The sequence below is a fragment of the Amblyraja radiata genome, chromosome 2 (genome assembly GCF_010909765.2).
Source record: "Amblyraja radiata isolate CabotCenter1 chromosome 2, sAmbRad1.1.pri, whole genome shotgun sequence".
Lineage (NCBI taxonomy): Eukaryota > Metazoa > Chordata > Chondrichthyes > Rajiformes > Rajidae > Amblyraja > Amblyraja radiata.
Window position 1 is genome coordinate 5,795,281 of NC_045957.1, and position 17,211 is coordinate 5,812,491.

The following is a 17,211-nucleotide window of genomic DNA, read 5'->3' on the forward strand; positions in this document are numbered from 1 at the left end:
CTGACCGTAACCCTAGCTGGGCGTCACCCGCAGGACAGCATACGTCAGCGTGTATTTCGTACAACTTGACGGTTTTACGGGCGCTCGCAGTCGCCGAAAAAATCGCAAAGTGGGATAGGCCCTTTAGATTTAGCTCTTATGGCTAAAGGAATCAAAGGATTTGGGGGAAAAGCAGGAACGGGGTACTGATTGCGGATGATCACCCATGATCACATTGAATGGCGGCGCTGGCTCGAAGGGCCATATTTTCTATGTTTTTATGACAATATATAGACAATAGACAATAGGTGCAGGAGGAGGCCATTCGGCCCTTCGGGCCAGCACCGTCATTCAATGTGATCATGGCCGATCATCCCCAATCAGTACCCCGTTCATGCCATCTCCCCATATCCCCTGACTCCACAATTTTTAAGAGCCCTATCTAGCTCTCTCTTGAAAGTATCCAGAGAACCTGCCTCCACCGCCCTCTGAGGCAGAGAATTCCACAGACTCACCACTCTCTGTGAGAAAAAGTGTTTCCTTGTCTCCGTTCTAAATGGCTTACTTCTTATTCTTAAACTGTGGCCCCTTGGTTCTGGACTCCCCCAACATCGGGAACATGTTTCCTGCCTCTAGCGTGATCAAACCCCTTAACAATCTTATATGTTTCAATGAGATACCCTCTCATCCTTCTAAACTCCAGAGTGTACAAGCCCAGCTGCTCCATTCTCTCAGCATATGACAGTTCTGCCATCCCGGGAATTAACCTTGTAAACCTACGCTGCACTCCCTCAATAGCAAGAATGTCCTTCCTCAAATTATGGGACCAAAACTGCACACAATACTCCAGGTGTGGTCTCACTAGGGCCCTGTACAACTGCAGAAGGACCTCTTTGCTCCTATACTCGACTCCTCTTGTTATAAAGGCCATATGTTTCTATCTCTCTCGGTTCCCTTTCCCCTAACATTCTGAAGAAGGGTCTCGACCCAAAACATCGCCCATTCCCTCTCTACGGAGACGCTGCCCGTCCCGCTGAGTTACTCCAGCACTTTGTGTCTATCTTCAGCCTGACCACAGTGTGATGCGGCTGCAACATGACTTGCCAACGTTTAACTCAGTGATCTGACCAAGGATCCGATAGCGAACTGATGGAGGAGGAGCACACAGCGTGGATGACGACTCTCACTTCCGGGGTTGCTCTCACTTCCGCCCCCCTCCTCTCCCCCTCTGCCCCGCTTCCGGCCTCCTCGCCCCCTCTGCCCCGCTTCCGCCCCTCTCCTCTCTGCCCCGCTTCCGCCCCTCCTCTCTGCCCCGCTTCCGCCCCCCTCTCTCCCTCTCTGCCCCGCTTCCGCCCCCCTCTCTCCTCTCTGCCCCGCTTCCGGCCGGGTCACGTGCCGCGGGCGGCGGGCGGCGGGAAGCTCGAGCGGCGGCGGGTGAGCGGGTGAGTGTCAGTCGGCGGCGACTGGGACAAATGTCGGCACCAAGGGGGCAAATAAACCGGCGTCTGCTCCTGGATCGGGGAGAGGGAGACAGAGAGAGAGAAAGAGAGAGAGAGAGAGAGAAAGAGAGAGAAAGAGAGAGATAAAGAGAGAAAGAGAGAGAAAGAAACAACCAACCAACACGGCCGTTAACATAGAAACATAGACAATAGGTGCAGGAGTAGGCCATTCGGCCCTTCGAGCCTGCACCACCATTCAATATGATCATGACTGATCATCCAACTCAGTATCCTGTACCTGCCTTCTCTCCATACCCCCTGATCCCTTTAGCCACAAGGGCCACATCTAACTCCCTCTTAAATATAGCCAATGAACTGGCCTCAACTACCTTGTGTGGCAGAGGATTCCACAGATTCCCCGCTCTCTGTGTGAAAAATGTTTTCCTCATCTCGGTCCTAAAAGATTTCCCTCTTATCCTTAAACTGTGACCCCTAGTTCTGGACTTCCCTGACTCAGCAGGTCGGGCAGCATCTGATCTGTGGAGAGGAGCGGACCGGCGACCTCTCGGGCCCGGGACCCTTCAGACTGATGGAGCAGGAGGGAGAAAAGTGGGGAGTGATGGGTGGATACAGGAGAGAGAGAGAGAGAGGGATGGGGACACACACACACACACACACAGAGAGATGGGTGGAGTAATAGGAGCAGAATTAGGTCATTCAGCCCATCAAGTCTACTCCGCCATTCAATCATGGCTGATCTCCCTCTCCCTCCTAACCCCATACTCCTGCCTTCTCCCCGTAACCTCTGACATCTGTACGAATTTACTAGTGAAGGAATAGGTGACGTTTTGGGGTTGAGACCCTTCAGACGTCACCAATTCCTTTGCTCCATAGATGCTGCCTCACCCGCTGAGTTTCACCAGCATTTTTATCGACCTTCATTTTTCCAGTATCTGCAGTTCCTTCTTAAACAAGAATCTATTAGTACATGTTTCTACATATACCATGATCTTATTCCTAGATTTTCCATGAGCTTCGTCCCCTTTGATGTCTTGATTTCACACCTTACACTTCCTTATCTCTGTGTCACCCTCTCCCCTGAGTCTCGGTCTGAAGAAGGGTCTCGACCCGAAACGTCACCCATTCCTGCTATCCGGAGATGGATACCTGTCCCGCTGAGTTACTCCAGCATTTTGTGTCTGTCTTGAAGTTAGTGACAGGCTGGAGGTGAAAAGGAGACAAAAGGGTGTCAGATAAGGACAGAAGAGGAGTGTAATGTTCATAGTTTAAGTGGGAGTAGCAGGTCCCAGGAGAAATGTTGCCATACTACAATCGGCCATTGAAGCGCAGGAGGAGACAAAGTACAAGGAAGAGAGGTGGGAAGAAAGGAGGGAAGTTGGTGGTAGTAAGGGGGAGATGGGTGGACAAAGGCCACTAATTAAAAGGAGGCGAGCATCTGCAGTTCCTTCCGACACAAGTGATAGGTGAATTCAGGTGAGGGAGTTTGATTGACGGATGGGTGGTCATAGGCCAGAGATAAAAAGGTACAAAAGGGTGTCAGATCAGGAGAGGAGTGAAATGGATGGCTATATAGCTGAAGGGATTTAATTTAACCTTGGAAATAAAAACACTGTTCTCATTATTCAGCCATTTTTACCTCTGCTCGAATCCTGGTGAATTTGCCTGAGCCTTCCATCAGATTTATAAAATCTTGAAGGGTACAGATATAGCCGCAGACTTTTCTCCACTGGGGTGGGGGGTCTAAAACTAGAGGACACAGGTTTAAGGATGGGGAGAGGGGAAAATATTCACAGGAACCTGTGGGACTACATTTTCACACAAAGTGTGTACATGGAATGAGCTGCTGGAGGATATAATAGCAGCTCATTCAATAGTAGAGGAGGATACAATAGCAAATAGATTGATTGGTAGAAAGTTAAAGGAATATGGACCAAACACAAGAGTCCGCAGAAGGATCCCAAACCGAGATGTTGCCTGTCCATTCCCTCCACAGATGCTGCCCAACCTGTTGAGTTCCTCCAGCACTATGTAGCAATGTTACAAAATTTTGAGATTTTAAAAATCAAGTCTGCAATTTATCCCATCAGATAAAGCATAAAAATAAGTTTAATTTGACACCTAATTCACTTTCATATCTTCAGAATTTAAAAAGATATGGCCATTTTCATACTCGTAAATTAGCATCTTGTTCCCTATTGCTTTTCCATTGACTTAACACAAAAACTGTGATCGAGGACAGTCAAAAGCCCATAACTTTCTTAAAAATTAAGAGAACTGCAAGAAATTTTCAGTTATTATAGATTGAAGCATTCTGAAACAAATATGAAACAATCTTACTTGGATGACCTGAAATTAAAGCATATAATTAGTTAGTTACCTAATTGTAGCTAATTACAAAATTCAATTACTAGATCTAAACATCTATCCATTTCTTAAGAAAAGATTAACATTTTTAAATAGCCTAAGTGTCCAAATAACATTCACACAAGAATTCACAATATAACATGATTTTTAAATCTCATTGTTATGAATTTATCGGCCAAATGGAAGGAATTTAGTGTTTAATTCCCGTAAATTAATGGCCATTAATCATCTTGCGAGTGGGATTTTGTGGAACGCGATCGATTGGAACGTTGCGGTTGCGGTGAATTTAAACCCCATATCGGCAGGAAAAATACTGCCGGTTTGTATGGGGCCTAAATCACCTTTTCGCAACGTAAAATTTGGATGAAGGTAATCCTAAGAATACTAAGTATTCTTTATTTCCTCCTCTGCAGAGATGTGACGTGTAGTGCAGGAGAGAAACCTGAGCGGGTGATTGCGAGCAGATGGATCGATACGATGAGTTAAAACGTCTGCTGAAGAAGTGGGAGACTTCGTTCCTTGAGGAACACAAGCGCAAGCCAAATAAGGTAGATGCTGAGCAATAACTCAACTCTGAAAAACCCACCACCATTTCTTCTCATCGAGCTGGATGTTTCCTCATCGAGCAGAAGACATAAAAGCTTGATAGCACACACCACCAGATTCAGGAACAGCTTCATCCCTGCTGTAATCCGACTACTGAACGGCCCTCTCGTATGCAAAGGATGAATTCCCAACCCTCTCATTGCAGCCCTTGCACTTTTTTTTAATGTCTGCACATCCTCCATAGGTCGAACGCTACATTTTGTACTGTATATTTCATCTTTGGCACTACCTGCTGTAGTCATGTTAAGTATGATTTACACGCATAGCAGGCAAATCAAAGTTTTTCACAGTATCCACGTGACAATGATAAACTAATACTTTGTGTTGCACATGTGAAGAGGATGCTTCTACACATGCTTGCCTTCTCAGATAACTTACCTCCCCATCTTTTCCCTTATTTAGGTGGATGTGGCCGGTGCTTCGGAGGAGACACAATGTAAGTAATTGACTTTTGTGAAGCAAATCTTCCTTTAACAAAAAAATAATATAATGTGTGGAACAGAGAGGAATGCAGGCAGCAAAGATCCAGAGTAAAAATTAAGAAGCAAGTCGTCATCTGAACTCTGTTTCTTTGTCATTTTGTTTTTTCTCTCTCATTCCATCATTAATTGATCACTGGAAGCAAGTCTCCTTATTAATGCGTTGCTTTGTTTACAAGCTGGTGTATGTGGTCTCCAAATGCCCCGGGCAATTATTTATCCAGAGAGAGGGAGGAATAACGCTGTCAGAGACAGGAGAGATATGTCAGGAACCAGGGAGAGATAGTTGATAGCAAATTGGCTTCATGGAAGGAAGCAGAGTGTGATGGTGGAAGGTTGCTTCTCGGACTGGAGGCCTGTGACTAGTGGTGTGCCTCAGGGTTCGGTGCTGGGCCTGTTACTGTTTGTCATTTACATCAATGATTTGGATGAGAACATACAGGGCAAGATTAGTAAGTTTGCTGATGATACAAAAGTGGGTGGTTTTGCAGATAGTGAAGATGGTTGTGAAAAATTGCTGCAGGATCTTGATCGATTGGCCAGGTGGGCTGAGGAATGGTTGATGGAATTTAATACGGAGAAATGTGAGGTGTTGCATTTTGGAATGTCTAACAAGGGCAGGACCTAAACAGCGAATAGTAGACCTCTGAGGAGTGTTGTCGAGCAGAGGGATCTAGGAGTGCAGGTGCATGGTTCCTTGAAGGTCGAGTCGCAGGTAGATAAAGTGGTCAAAAAGGCTTTTGGCACATTGGCCCTCATCAGTCTTGAGTGTTGAGTCTAAAAGTTGGGAGGTCATGTTGCAGTTGTATAAGACGTTGGTGAGACCGCATTTAGAGTATTGTGTTCAGTTCTGGACACCATGTTATAAGAATAACATTGTCAAGCTTTAAAGTGTTAAGAGAAGATTTACGAGGATGTTGCCAGGAGGAGAGTCTGAGCTATAGGGCAAGGTTGAGTAGGCTGAGTCTCTATTCCTTGGAGCGCAGGAGGATGAGGAGTGAACTTATAGAGGTGAATAAGATTATGAGAGGAATAAATCGGGTAGATGCATAGAATCTCCTTCCCAGAGGAGGGGAATCGAGGACCGGAGGACATAGGTTCAAGGTGAAGGAGAAAAGATTTGATAAGCATCTGAGGGGTAACCTTTTCACACAAAAGGTGGTGGATGTATGGAACAAGCTGCCAGAGGAGGTAGTTGAGGCTGGGACTATCCCAACGTTAGACAGGCACATGGATAGGACAAATTTGGAGGGATATGGACCAAATGCAGGCAAGTGTGACCACTGTAGGTGGGACAAGTTGGCCCGTGTGGGCATGTTGGGGCAAAGGGCCTGTTTCCACACTGTATCACTCTATGACTTACATGGAGGCTACTTATTCTTGATATCAGCTTGATATCAAGATGAATTTCTTCTGAATCTTTGGAATTCTCTGCAATGGCCTGAGATGAAAGATGAGGTGCTGCTCCCAAAGTTTACTTTGGATATTGTTGGAAGAATCTTGGAGGCCAAAGGGAGAGGGTGCTCGAGCGGAAGTGATACAGAGCGTTAAAGGGTCACCCTTGTGGACTGCACAAAGAAGTTCTGCAAAGGTATTAAGCATATTCAGGGCTGGGATAGACAGGTTTTTACACCAGGAGGATTGAAAGGTTATGTAACTCTTAGAACTGTGCGAGTGAAGGATTTCCAATTGGAATATTTTATCTGGAGGAGAACTCAATTTTAGTTTCACGCGTTATAAATTATTTCTGTGATAAAATTCGGCCTCTGCAAACTGTAGAGATAACCTGTGCTTTCTGAATTTACAGACCTATACAAGGAGTACAGAGCTATAAAGAAAATTAGAGAAAGCCTTGCTGCAGAAAGCGATCAAAGTCCACATGTGGACATTGTGAATGGGCCTTCGCAGGGCAGTAACCAAACTAAGGAGAAGGAAACGGTAAAACTGTTTTTCTCAGTCATATCTCTCGTCACTTATCTTTTGCTGTAACATTTCCAGATTTAGTGTTCCCCTCACTGGTGAAAACCTAGTTACTCATGACTTTCAAGTGGGATTTGGATGAGCACAAGCAAGAACAACATGCAAGATGGCGGGTAAAATAAAGACTGATTGAACAGATTGATCCACAAGGTGCCTACATCGATTGAATGGCTGCTTTTTGTGCCAAAAAAAAAGAAAGGAGAAACCTATTTCTCCTATATTTAAGAAGTATCAAGGCAAATAGGAGGAACTCAACGGGTCAGGCAGCACCTCTGGTACTCTCTGGTAGTTCCCTCCGCAACTTCCTGGTTAACTCGTCCCTACCTTCGCTCAGCCCGCCTGAACCAACCTGATCTCCTGGTTGCTGGACGCTTTAATTCTCCTTCCCATTCCTACACAGACCTTTCTGTCCTCTGTCTCCTCCATTGTCAGAGTGAGGCTAAACACAAATTGGAGGAAAAGCATCTTATATTTTGCTTGGGCAGCTTACAGCCCAGTCGTATGAATATTGATTTCTCTCACTTCAGGTAACCCCGCCATTTCCTCTCTATCCCTCCCCCACCTAAGTCACACTAGCTTCTCATTTTCACCCAACACACAGCTTACAATGGCCTGTTTCATTTATCATCATTACTTTATCTCTTTATCTCTCCACATTACCATCTATATCTCTCATTTCTCTTATCCCTAACCAGTCTTAAGAAGGGTCTCGACCCAAAACGACACCTATTCCTTCTCCCCAGAGATGCTGCCTGTCCCGCTGAGTTACTCCAGCTTTTTGTGTCTATCTTCAGCACCTCTGGTATACATGGATAAGTAATGCTTTGCATTAGAATCCTTCTTCAGTCTCGATCTCGACCCGAAACGTCGCCTATCCATATCCCCCAGAGATGTATCCTGTCCCGCTAAGTTGTTATTTTGCTGTGCATCTTGATGACTCAGTGCCATGATGATCACCTTATTTCAATTTCTAGACTTGCGAACCTGATGTTTGGGGGTCACATCTAAATCGTCAGAACAGACTTGTTCAGGACCTTACGGTGCAGGAACATAGAACCATCAATGCATCGGCCCAGTATTATGGAATGAAATTGAAGGAGAAAATTGGATCATCGGGAAAAGTAAGGCCTTTATTTCATTGACTTCTTACAGATTTCAGGGGTGCTAGTTTCCTTGCTTTATCTCATTCCAATAGAGTTTACAGCAGCCATATGCAAACATGGCCAACTTTATCCTTGCATTGCAATGTTGAAAACTATATTCTGCACACTGTATCTTTTCCTTCCCTCTACCTATTATACTTGACATTGGCTTGATCATATTTATGTATAGTATTACCTGACTTGATTGGAAAGCGTGCACATTGAAAGCTTTTCACTGGTACACGTGGTTTATTATTATCACGGGTACCTTGGTACATGTGACAATAATAAACCTAAACAGTCTTCTATTCACTGCTGGTGTGAAGGCACCTCATTGTGGTTGTCAGTCCACCATCCAAGCAGACTGTGTGGTGGAGACACATGGCACTGCAGGTGCTGAAATCTTATAACAAAACACAAAGTGCTAGAGTAACCCAGCAGGTCAAGCAGCAGCTGTGGAGGGAATGGCCAGGCAATGTTTCGTGTTGGGACCCGTCTCATGTTCAGATCCCAGGAATGTTTGGGCTAACATATGATAGCTGTTTGAAGGCAATGGGCCTGTACTCGCTGGAGTTTAGAAGGATGGGGGGGGGAGAATCTCATTAAACTTACCGAATGGTGAAAGGCCTGGATAGAGTAAATATAAAGTGGGAGAGACTAGGACCAGAGGCCATAGCCTTAGAATAAAAGGATGTACCTTTGGAAAGATGAGATGGAATTTCTTTAGTCAGAGGGTAATGAATCTGGAATTCATTGCCACAGAAGGCTGTGAAGGCCGTCAATTAATATTTTGAAGGTGGATGTTGACAGATTCTTGATTAGTTCAGGGGTTATGGGGAGAATGGAGTTGAAAGGGAAAGATAGATCATGATTGAATGGCGGAGTAGACTTTATCGGCCGAATGGCTTAATTCTGCTCCTATCACTTATGAACTTATGAACTTCTTCAGACTGACTGAGACAACATGTGGTGTCTGTCGTCCAAACACCTTGTAGACCTGGGGAATGAGGATGTGGCTTGCATGTTATGAATTAAAAGTAACCATTGGGACATTTGACGTTTGATCTTGTGCATTGTATGAAAGTTGTGTTATTTTGCTTTCGTGGGATTGATCATCACCAATGATACCTTTGTAAAAACGTATTTTCACAACTTAATAATATGTAACAGTTCCCTAACAATAGATCAACCAATGGTGCTGTTTCACAGTTTTGCACTTTAAAATATATGTTATCTTTTAAAAGGAGAGGCCAGTCTCCCTGCGTAAGTCAATAACTCCAAGAAGACCACGGATGTCTAAGGAGATTAAGGCCAATGAAACTAACCTGGCTGTTGGAGCAGAACCTGCCACCACCCAAACTTTTCAGAGACTGCAGACTACAACCAACGAGCCCCCTGATGGGCCTGAGCAGCTGGAGTTACTGCACACCACCATGAAGGGCATTACTCCTTCAAAAATCCTCCTCACACTGGCACAGTCTCCTCAACCTGTAAATAAACTACAACTATTGCAGCAGAGCGTATCGAGAAGAATGTCCTCGCTTGACGTTGGCTGGTTGGACAGGTGCCAGGGGAGGACCCAGCTGGAAGTGGGCTTGCCCATTTCAGGCAACTGTTTGTCACGGGCCGGTGCGACGAATGGAGCACGTGATCTCGATCTGGATCATGGGAGGCCATCGGCCAAAGGAAAGTCGCTGCCTTCAAATGACTCCACACCAGAAGCCAACGACAAACCAGAAGCCAATAACAGGACTCAGTCGGCTAGTGGAAGGCACCAAAGTGATGTTCCTGCTGCAGTCGATAGTAAGCCATGTCCGGTGAGCTGTACCTCTGCAGTAGCTGGTTGTGCCCCAACATTATTAGGCATTGTCCCTTTGAACGCTGTGTGCGACTCTGCTCCCTGTCCAACTGGTCTTGGAAAGCCTGCGGTATCAGAGAATGACTATTTAACTCCTACTTGTCAAATGAAGACCACCAAAGTAAAATTCCAAAACCCCATGGAGGGCCAATTAAACCACGATTCAGTTGCGGCAATGCAGAGAGCTTCGTGCCTCCAAGACCTTTCCCCACAGACGTACGAGATTGTGAAACCTGACTCGGGCACCGAGTTAAAGACTGACTGTAAGGAGGAATCGGACAATGTGAAAACTAGGAGCAAAAAGCGACGGAGAAAAGATGTGGAGCAGAGTTCTGGGGCTTGTGAAGGTGAGACCAAGAAGCGTCGAAGGACAACCAAGCTTTCAGACGCTGGCTCAGCACCGGATAAAGAGAGGGGGCATTCGAGCAAAGCTGGTTCCAAACTTAAGGCAACTGAAAGCTCTCACATTGAGGGTGACAGCAAGAATAAACCGAACTCTGCGATTCCGCACGGGAATCTGTATGGAGATGTGGAGGAGCAGAGCCACCGATCAGAATCTGGAAGGACCGCAGCAACCAGGTATGTGCAGATATTGTGGCTTCACAATAAGGTGCCAGAAGGCTGGACGGCTATTTGCTTTGTTTCTTTTGTTTCAACATTAACCAAAAGAATAAAACCAAACTGTATTGTAGTTTTATCACCTTGTTTATTTAGCCAGTGTTGAGATGTTTGTTCTATACATCTCTACATCACCGTCTATATCTCGTATTTCTCTTTCCCCTGACTCTCAGTCTGAAGAAGGTTCTCGAGCCAAAACGTCACCTATTACTTTTCTCCAGAGATGCTGCTTGACCCGCTGAGTTACTTCAGCTTTTTGTGTCTATTTAAGATATTGCTACTTGTTTTGCTGTCAATGGAGATTTATAAAATTAGGAGAGACGTTAATACAGTCAGAACCTTTGTCCCAGGGTGGAAATGCCAAAGATTCCATGGTATAGCTTTAAGGTGAGAGGTGCAAAGTTTGAAGGAGATGTACTGGGCATGTTTCCTTGCATAGAGAGTGGTGGGTGCCTGGAATCCACTGATGGTGGTGGAGATAGATAGTATAGTGGCATTTAACACGCTTTTAGATAGGTACATGGATATGCAGGGAATGGAGGGATATGGATCATGTGCAGGCAAAGAAGATAATAATAATAATATATTTTATTGTCATTGCACATAAGCGCAACGAGATTTGGGTTTGCAGCTTCCATCCGATGTCATAACTTAAATAACTAATAAAATTTAGATTTAGATACCCTGAGAAACATGGTTTGTAAAAAGAACATTACAACAGTAAAACAGTTCAAACAGACTAAAGTGCAGATGTGTCTGTGCGACGTGACCGAGGGAGACAGCCCATGGGGGGATGGGGGGCACTCAGCAGGGCCGGTTCAGAGCGCTATAGCTCTGGGAATGAAGCTGTTCCTGAGTCTGGAGGTTCGGGCGTAGAAGGCCTTGTAACGTCTGCCGGAGGGAAGTATTTCGAACAGTCCATTACAAGGGTGTGAGGAGTCTTGATGGATGCTGATAGCCTTCCTGAGGCACCGTGTGTGGTAGATGCCTTCCAAGGCTGGTAGCGGTGTCCCAATGATCTTCTGCGCTCTGTGGACAACGCGCTGAAAAGCTCTCCTCTCCGCCTCCGTGCAGCTGAGATACCACACAGAGATGCCATACGTTAATATGCTCTCTGTGGTGCAGCGGTAGAAGGTTGACAGCAGCTGTTGGGGCAGACCAGACTTTTTTAATGTCCTCAGGAAGAACAGTCGTTGCTGTGCCTTTTATTAATTTATCTTGGCATCATGTTCGCCACCAGCATTGTGGGCCAAACGGCCTGTTCCAGTAATCATTAAATGTTAAAGATAGGTTACAAAAATCTATGTTCAGAGGGTGATTTTAAAATGTTGAATTTTCTGTTGCTAATTATAGTAGGTATCAATAACTTCTTCAAATGATAGGCAATTACTTGAATGTATAGAAGACTGGACTAAGACTTGACGTAGTAAAACTATAGCATGGAATGGATGGGCTGAACATTCTGTGACCCTTGTATGATCTTTTAGCTTTATATAAAGACATATAAAGTCAAACTGTTATCAGAATACTGAACGGTCGTCCCATAAACTAAGGTGTAGTCATGATCTTCCAGCCTACCTGATTGAGAACTTTACATGTTTTCTCTGTAACTGTAACACTATATTCTGTGCTCTGGTGGTTTTCTCTTTGTACTACCTGTTGTACGTGTATGGCTTGGCTGTACTCATGTGTGGTATGATTTGACTGGAAGCTTTTCACTGTATCTCGGTACACATTATGACACGATAGCACTTATTTATCCCAGGAGGGAAATTAATTTGCCAAGAGTCATAAAAAACACAAACACGTGGCAATGATAAATCTAAACTTCAACTGCGCTTTCACAGATCTGCGCAGTGTGTACCCGATGAGCCAGTTGGTGTCCAGGGCCTCCCCCATGTCATCTCGCACAAAGTGGGTTTTTTAATCCTGTTTTTCAATCCTAATTGTCCAGTCAAATGAGGTTCCAGAGTTCAACGTGGAAAAATGGTGTCAGGGCTTTAACTTGTAACTTCAAATGTTTTGCTTGAATGTTTTCATGAGACTGAATTCTGATCTGGCATTGCATTCAGCCCAATTAAGTTACTGCAGCCCAATTAAGTTACTCTCGGTATTGATTCCTTAATAATTATAATGATCATAACATTGGGGGGGGGGGGGATGTTTTTTTAATTTCAGGGTCGCACCTCCCAAAAAGGATGGAAACTTTGTGAGGATCAACCTAAAGAAGAAATCGCACGTCAGGGGTGGTGTGTTAAGGGGAGAATTTCTTCGCAAACAGGTACCGTCTTTCAATGTTTCAATTAAAATGTGGTCATGATCTTTTCTGGCATTTAATCTAGAAGTGTCAACATCGCTCTTTTGAGGTAGTTTCTTAAATTGGAAATGATATAGCTCAGAAATGAAAATGTTTGTTCTGACTTTCTGGTTTGCAGCTGTAATGTTCCTGTTTGGTTTGTAGAGCTGTAGGATATGTGAAAAGACTGGGAGAGTGGCACAAATAGGAGCCTCTGCCTCATGGCGTTAGAGCCACTGGTTCATTCCTAACGTGTGTAGCTTTCCATGTGGAGTTTGTGCATTCTCCCCGTGACTTGTGTGGGTTTTCTCCCAGTGCTCTGGTTCCCTCCCACATTCCAAAGGCATGTGGGTTGGTAGGTGAATTAACCACTGTAAATTGCCCCTAGTGTGAAGATGAGTACAAGACCCCCTCGACGCCCGACTAATGTACAACCCATATAATATGATAGTGTGTATGGGAGACTGGCGGGATGGATTTGCCGGCTACAGGCATCTGCTGTCAGTTTGCGGCGATATTCTTTTACCAGGGCACCGCATTTCCGACTAACAAATTGTTTGGGTTACATATAATTCTCAATGTGTGAGATTTAATCAAATACATTCCAAGTTTTTCCCAGTTGATGAATGCCTAACTTGTGTACAGTCTGTACATACGGGCGAGTGTTTGGAGACATCCCGGCAGGATGGATGGGGTGAATTTGATGGCTCCTGTGGGTCTGCAACACCTTTTGCCGGGTGAGAACTCTGATCATCTTTGACTTTTAAATGTTCTGGTTCTGAACAACTCTTGGAAACGGAACCCTGGTGTAATCTGGGGAGAACCTGTATTGAGATGTTTCAATTCTAGATGGGAGCCAACGGTTGATCGATGACATAAATGAACTGCTTTAAATGAAAAGTTTTGCTTTGTTGTATCAGTTTTGGATAGGTACAACGGGGAAACAGTTCCTTCAGTTCACTGAGTCCTTGCCAACCCTCAACCATGGTTCTAAGTCTTCATCAGAAAGTTTCTTCAGGAAGGGCGGCACAGTGGTGCAACAGTAGAGTTGCTGCCTTACATTGACAGAGAGGGCCCATGTGTTAAAATTGGGGTAAGGCCAACTTTGAGGTTATGAGAGAAAATCTTGCTCAAGTTGATTGGAGCAGGTTGTGTGATGGGGAAAGAAGCATCAGCCAAGTGGATGTTTTTAAAAGTGTGCTGACAAGACCTCAGAATATGCACGTCCCTGTTGGGGTGAAGGGCAAAACAGGCAAACGTCAGGAAGCTTGGCTGACGAGGGGAATTGAGGCATTGGTCAAGAATAAAACGGACGCTTGGGATAGGTACAGGCAGCTGGGATCAAGTGTAACCCTGGAGGAGTTTCAGGAACTAAGGAGCAAAGTCAAAAAGGATATTAGAAGGGCAAATAGGGGCCAGGAGATAGCTCTGGCGGGGAGCATTCAGGACAATCCCAAGAGATTTTATAAATACATAAGGGGGAAAAGGGTAACTGGAGAGAGAGTGGGACCCCTCAGGAATCAAAGTGGTCAACTCCGTTGAGCCACAGGAGATGGGCAAGGTCCTGAATGAGTATTTCTCTGTATTTACTAAGGAGAAAGACAGGAAGACGGAGAAACTTGGTGCAGTCAATGGAAGTGTCTTGAGAGCAGTCAGTGTTACGGTCAAAGAGGTGCTTAAGGTACCGTGTATGAAGGTAGACAAATCTCCAGTGCCTGATCAGATATATATATCCAGGGACATTGTGGGAAACTGGAGATGAAATTGCGGGAGCCCTAGTCGAAATTTACGCGTCGTCTTTAAATACTGTAGAGGAGACGGAGGACTGGAGCGCGGCAAGTGTTGTGCCTCTATTCAAGAAGGGCTGCAGGGAAAATGCTGGGAACTTTAGGCCAGTGAGCTTAACGTTTGTGGTTGGAAAGTTACTAGAGGGTTGTACCAGTCACGGATAGGATATTAAGGCATTTAGACAGACTAGGGCTGATTAGGGTTTGTCAGCATGGTTTGGTATGTGGGAGGTCGTGTCTCACAGATCTGAGTTTTTTGAAGACGTGACCAAAAAGGTCGATGAGGGCAGAGCTGTAGGTGTTGTGTACATGGACTTCAGCAAAGCATTCAACAAGGTTCCGCATGGTAGTTTGCTCTGAAAGGTTAGATTGCATGGGATCCAAGGAGAGATAGCTGAATGGATAGAAAATTGGCTCCATGGAAGGAAGCAGAGGGTGATGGTGGAAGGTTGCCTCTCAGAATGGAGGCCTGTGACTAGTGGTGTGCCTCAAGGTTCAGTGCTGGGCCCGTTACTGTTTGTCATCTACATCAATGATTTGCATGAGAACATACAAGGCAAGATTAGTAAGTTTGCAGATGATACAAAAGTGGGTGGTTATGCAGATAGTGAAGATGGTTGTGAAAAATTGCAGCAGGATCTTGATCGATTGGCCAGGTGGGCTGAGGAATGGTTGATGGAATTTAATACAGAGAAATGTGAGGTATTGCATTTTAGGAAGTCTAACATGGGCAGGACTTAAACAGTGAATGGTAGACCTCTGGGGAGTATTATGGAGTAAAGGGATCTAGTAGTGCAGGTGCATGGTTCCTTGAAAGTGGTCGCAGGTTGATAGGATAGTCTAAAAAGGCTTTTGGCACTTTGGCCTTCATCAGTCAGAGTATTGAGTATAGAATGTTCAAGAAGGAATTGCAGATGCTGGAAGATCGAAGGTACACAAAATTGCTGGAGAAACTTAGCGGGTGCAGCAGCATCTATGGAGCGAAGGAAATAGGCGACGTTTCGGGCCGAAACCCTTCTTCAGACTGTATAGAAGTTGGGAGGTCATGTTGCATTTGTATAAGATGTTGATGAGGCCTCATTTAGAGTATTGTGTTCAGTTCTGTGCACCATGTTATAGGAAAGATATTGTCAAGCTGAAAAGAGCACAGGATATTTACGAGGATGTTGCCAGAACTAATGGATCTGAGCTATAGGGAGTCAAGAGTCAAGAGAGTTTATTGTCATGTGTCCCAGATAGGACAATGAAATTCTTGCTTGCTGCAGCACAACAGAATATTGTAGTCATAAATACAAATCAGATCAGTGTGTCCATATACCATAGAATATATACACACACACACACACACACACACACACACACACACACACACACACACACACACACACACACACACACACACACACACACACACACACACACACACAAATATATAAATAAACAAAGTGCAATAAGCTGTTATAGTTCAGAGTTTGTTTGAAGTTGTGTTTAATAGTCTGATGGCTGTGGGGAAGCAGCTGTTCCTGAACCTGGATGTTACAGATTTCAGGCTCCTGTACCTTCTGTCTGATGGCAGCGGAGAGATGAGTGTGTGGCCAGGATGGTGTGGGTCTTTGATGATGATGGCAGCCTTTTCTGAGGCAGCGACTTTGATAGATCCCCTCGATGGTGGGGAGGCCAGAGCCGATGATGGACTGGGCAGTGTTCACAACATTTTCCGCACCTGGACGCTCAAGTTGCCGAACAAAGCCACGATGCAACCGGTCAGCATGCTCTCTACTGTGCACCTGTAGAAGTTCGAGAGAGTCCTCCTTAACATACCGACTCTCCATAATCTTCTCAGGAAGTAGAGGCGCTGATGTGCTTTCTTGAGTAGGCTAGAACACTTGGAGCCTCATTCCTTGGAGCGCAGGAGGATGAGAGGTGATCTTATAAAGGCGTATAAAATCATGAGTTTAATAGATAGGGTAGATACATAGATGCATAGACAATAGGTGCTGGAGGAGGCCATTTGGCCCTTCGAGCCATCGCCGCCTTCAATGTGATCTTGGCTGATCATCCACAATCAGTACCCCGTCCTTGCCTTCTCCCCATAATCCCTTGATTCCACTAGCCCTAAGAGCTCTATCTAACTCTCTTTTGAATGCATCCAGCGAATCTGCCTCCACTGCCTTCTGAGGCAGAGAATTCAACAAGTTCACAACTCTCTGTGTGAAAAATATTTTCCTCATCTCGGTTCTAAATGCACTATCCCTTATTCTTAAACTGTGGTCCCTGTTTCTGGACTCCCCCAACATCAGGAACACCCTGCAACAAGCGTATTCAATCCCTTAATAATTTTGTATATTTCTATAAGATCGTCATCTGGTGGTGCCGAGATGGCAGCCTCGCCAGCAGCCTGTGTGTTATTTTGACTTTTTTGTTATTTTTAGTTTGTCTAATATGTATGTTTTAATGTTTCTTGCTATGTTTTTATGTAGGGGGGGGGGGGGGGAATAGGGGGAAATGGTTTTCAGTCACTTACCTCGACGGAGATGTGATCTTTCTCCGAGTCACGTCTCCGTCCCCTCCCCGCGGCCTAACAACTGAATTGGTGCGGCCTTTCATGGAGACTGGCCTGGAGCTTCAAGCCGCAAGCGTGG

General features: G+C 45.1%; 1 protein-coding gene across 3 annotated transcripts in view; it reads left to right on the forward strand.

The window, feature by feature from the left end:
- Positions 1 to 1,346: 1,346 nt before the first annotated feature.
- The window catches only part of recql4 (RecQ like helicase 4), a 69,980-nt gene continuing 54,115 nt past the window's right edge, over positions 1,347 to 17,211 (forward strand). Inside the window, exons 1-7 of one of the 3 annotated variants that reach the window (XM_033041081.1) lie at positions 1,347 to 1,421; positions 4,217 to 4,351; positions 4,812 to 4,845; positions 6,696 to 6,826; positions 7,843 to 7,989; positions 9,255 to 10,447; positions 12,665 to 12,767. In XM_033041081.1, coding sequence (XP_032896972.1) covers positions 4,268 to 4,351; positions 4,812 to 4,845; positions 6,696 to 6,826; positions 7,843 to 7,989; positions 9,255 to 10,447; positions 12,665 to 12,767 — 1,692 coding nt within the window. In that variant the 5' untranslated portion in view covers positions 1,347 to 1,421; positions 4,217 to 4,267. The remainder of the gene's footprint in view (positions 1,422 to 4,216; positions 4,352 to 4,811; positions 4,846 to 6,695; positions 6,827 to 7,842; positions 7,990 to 9,254; positions 10,448 to 12,664; positions 12,768 to 17,211) is intronic. The other 2 variants (XM_033041099.1, XM_033041090.1) reach the window with 2 other exon arrangements.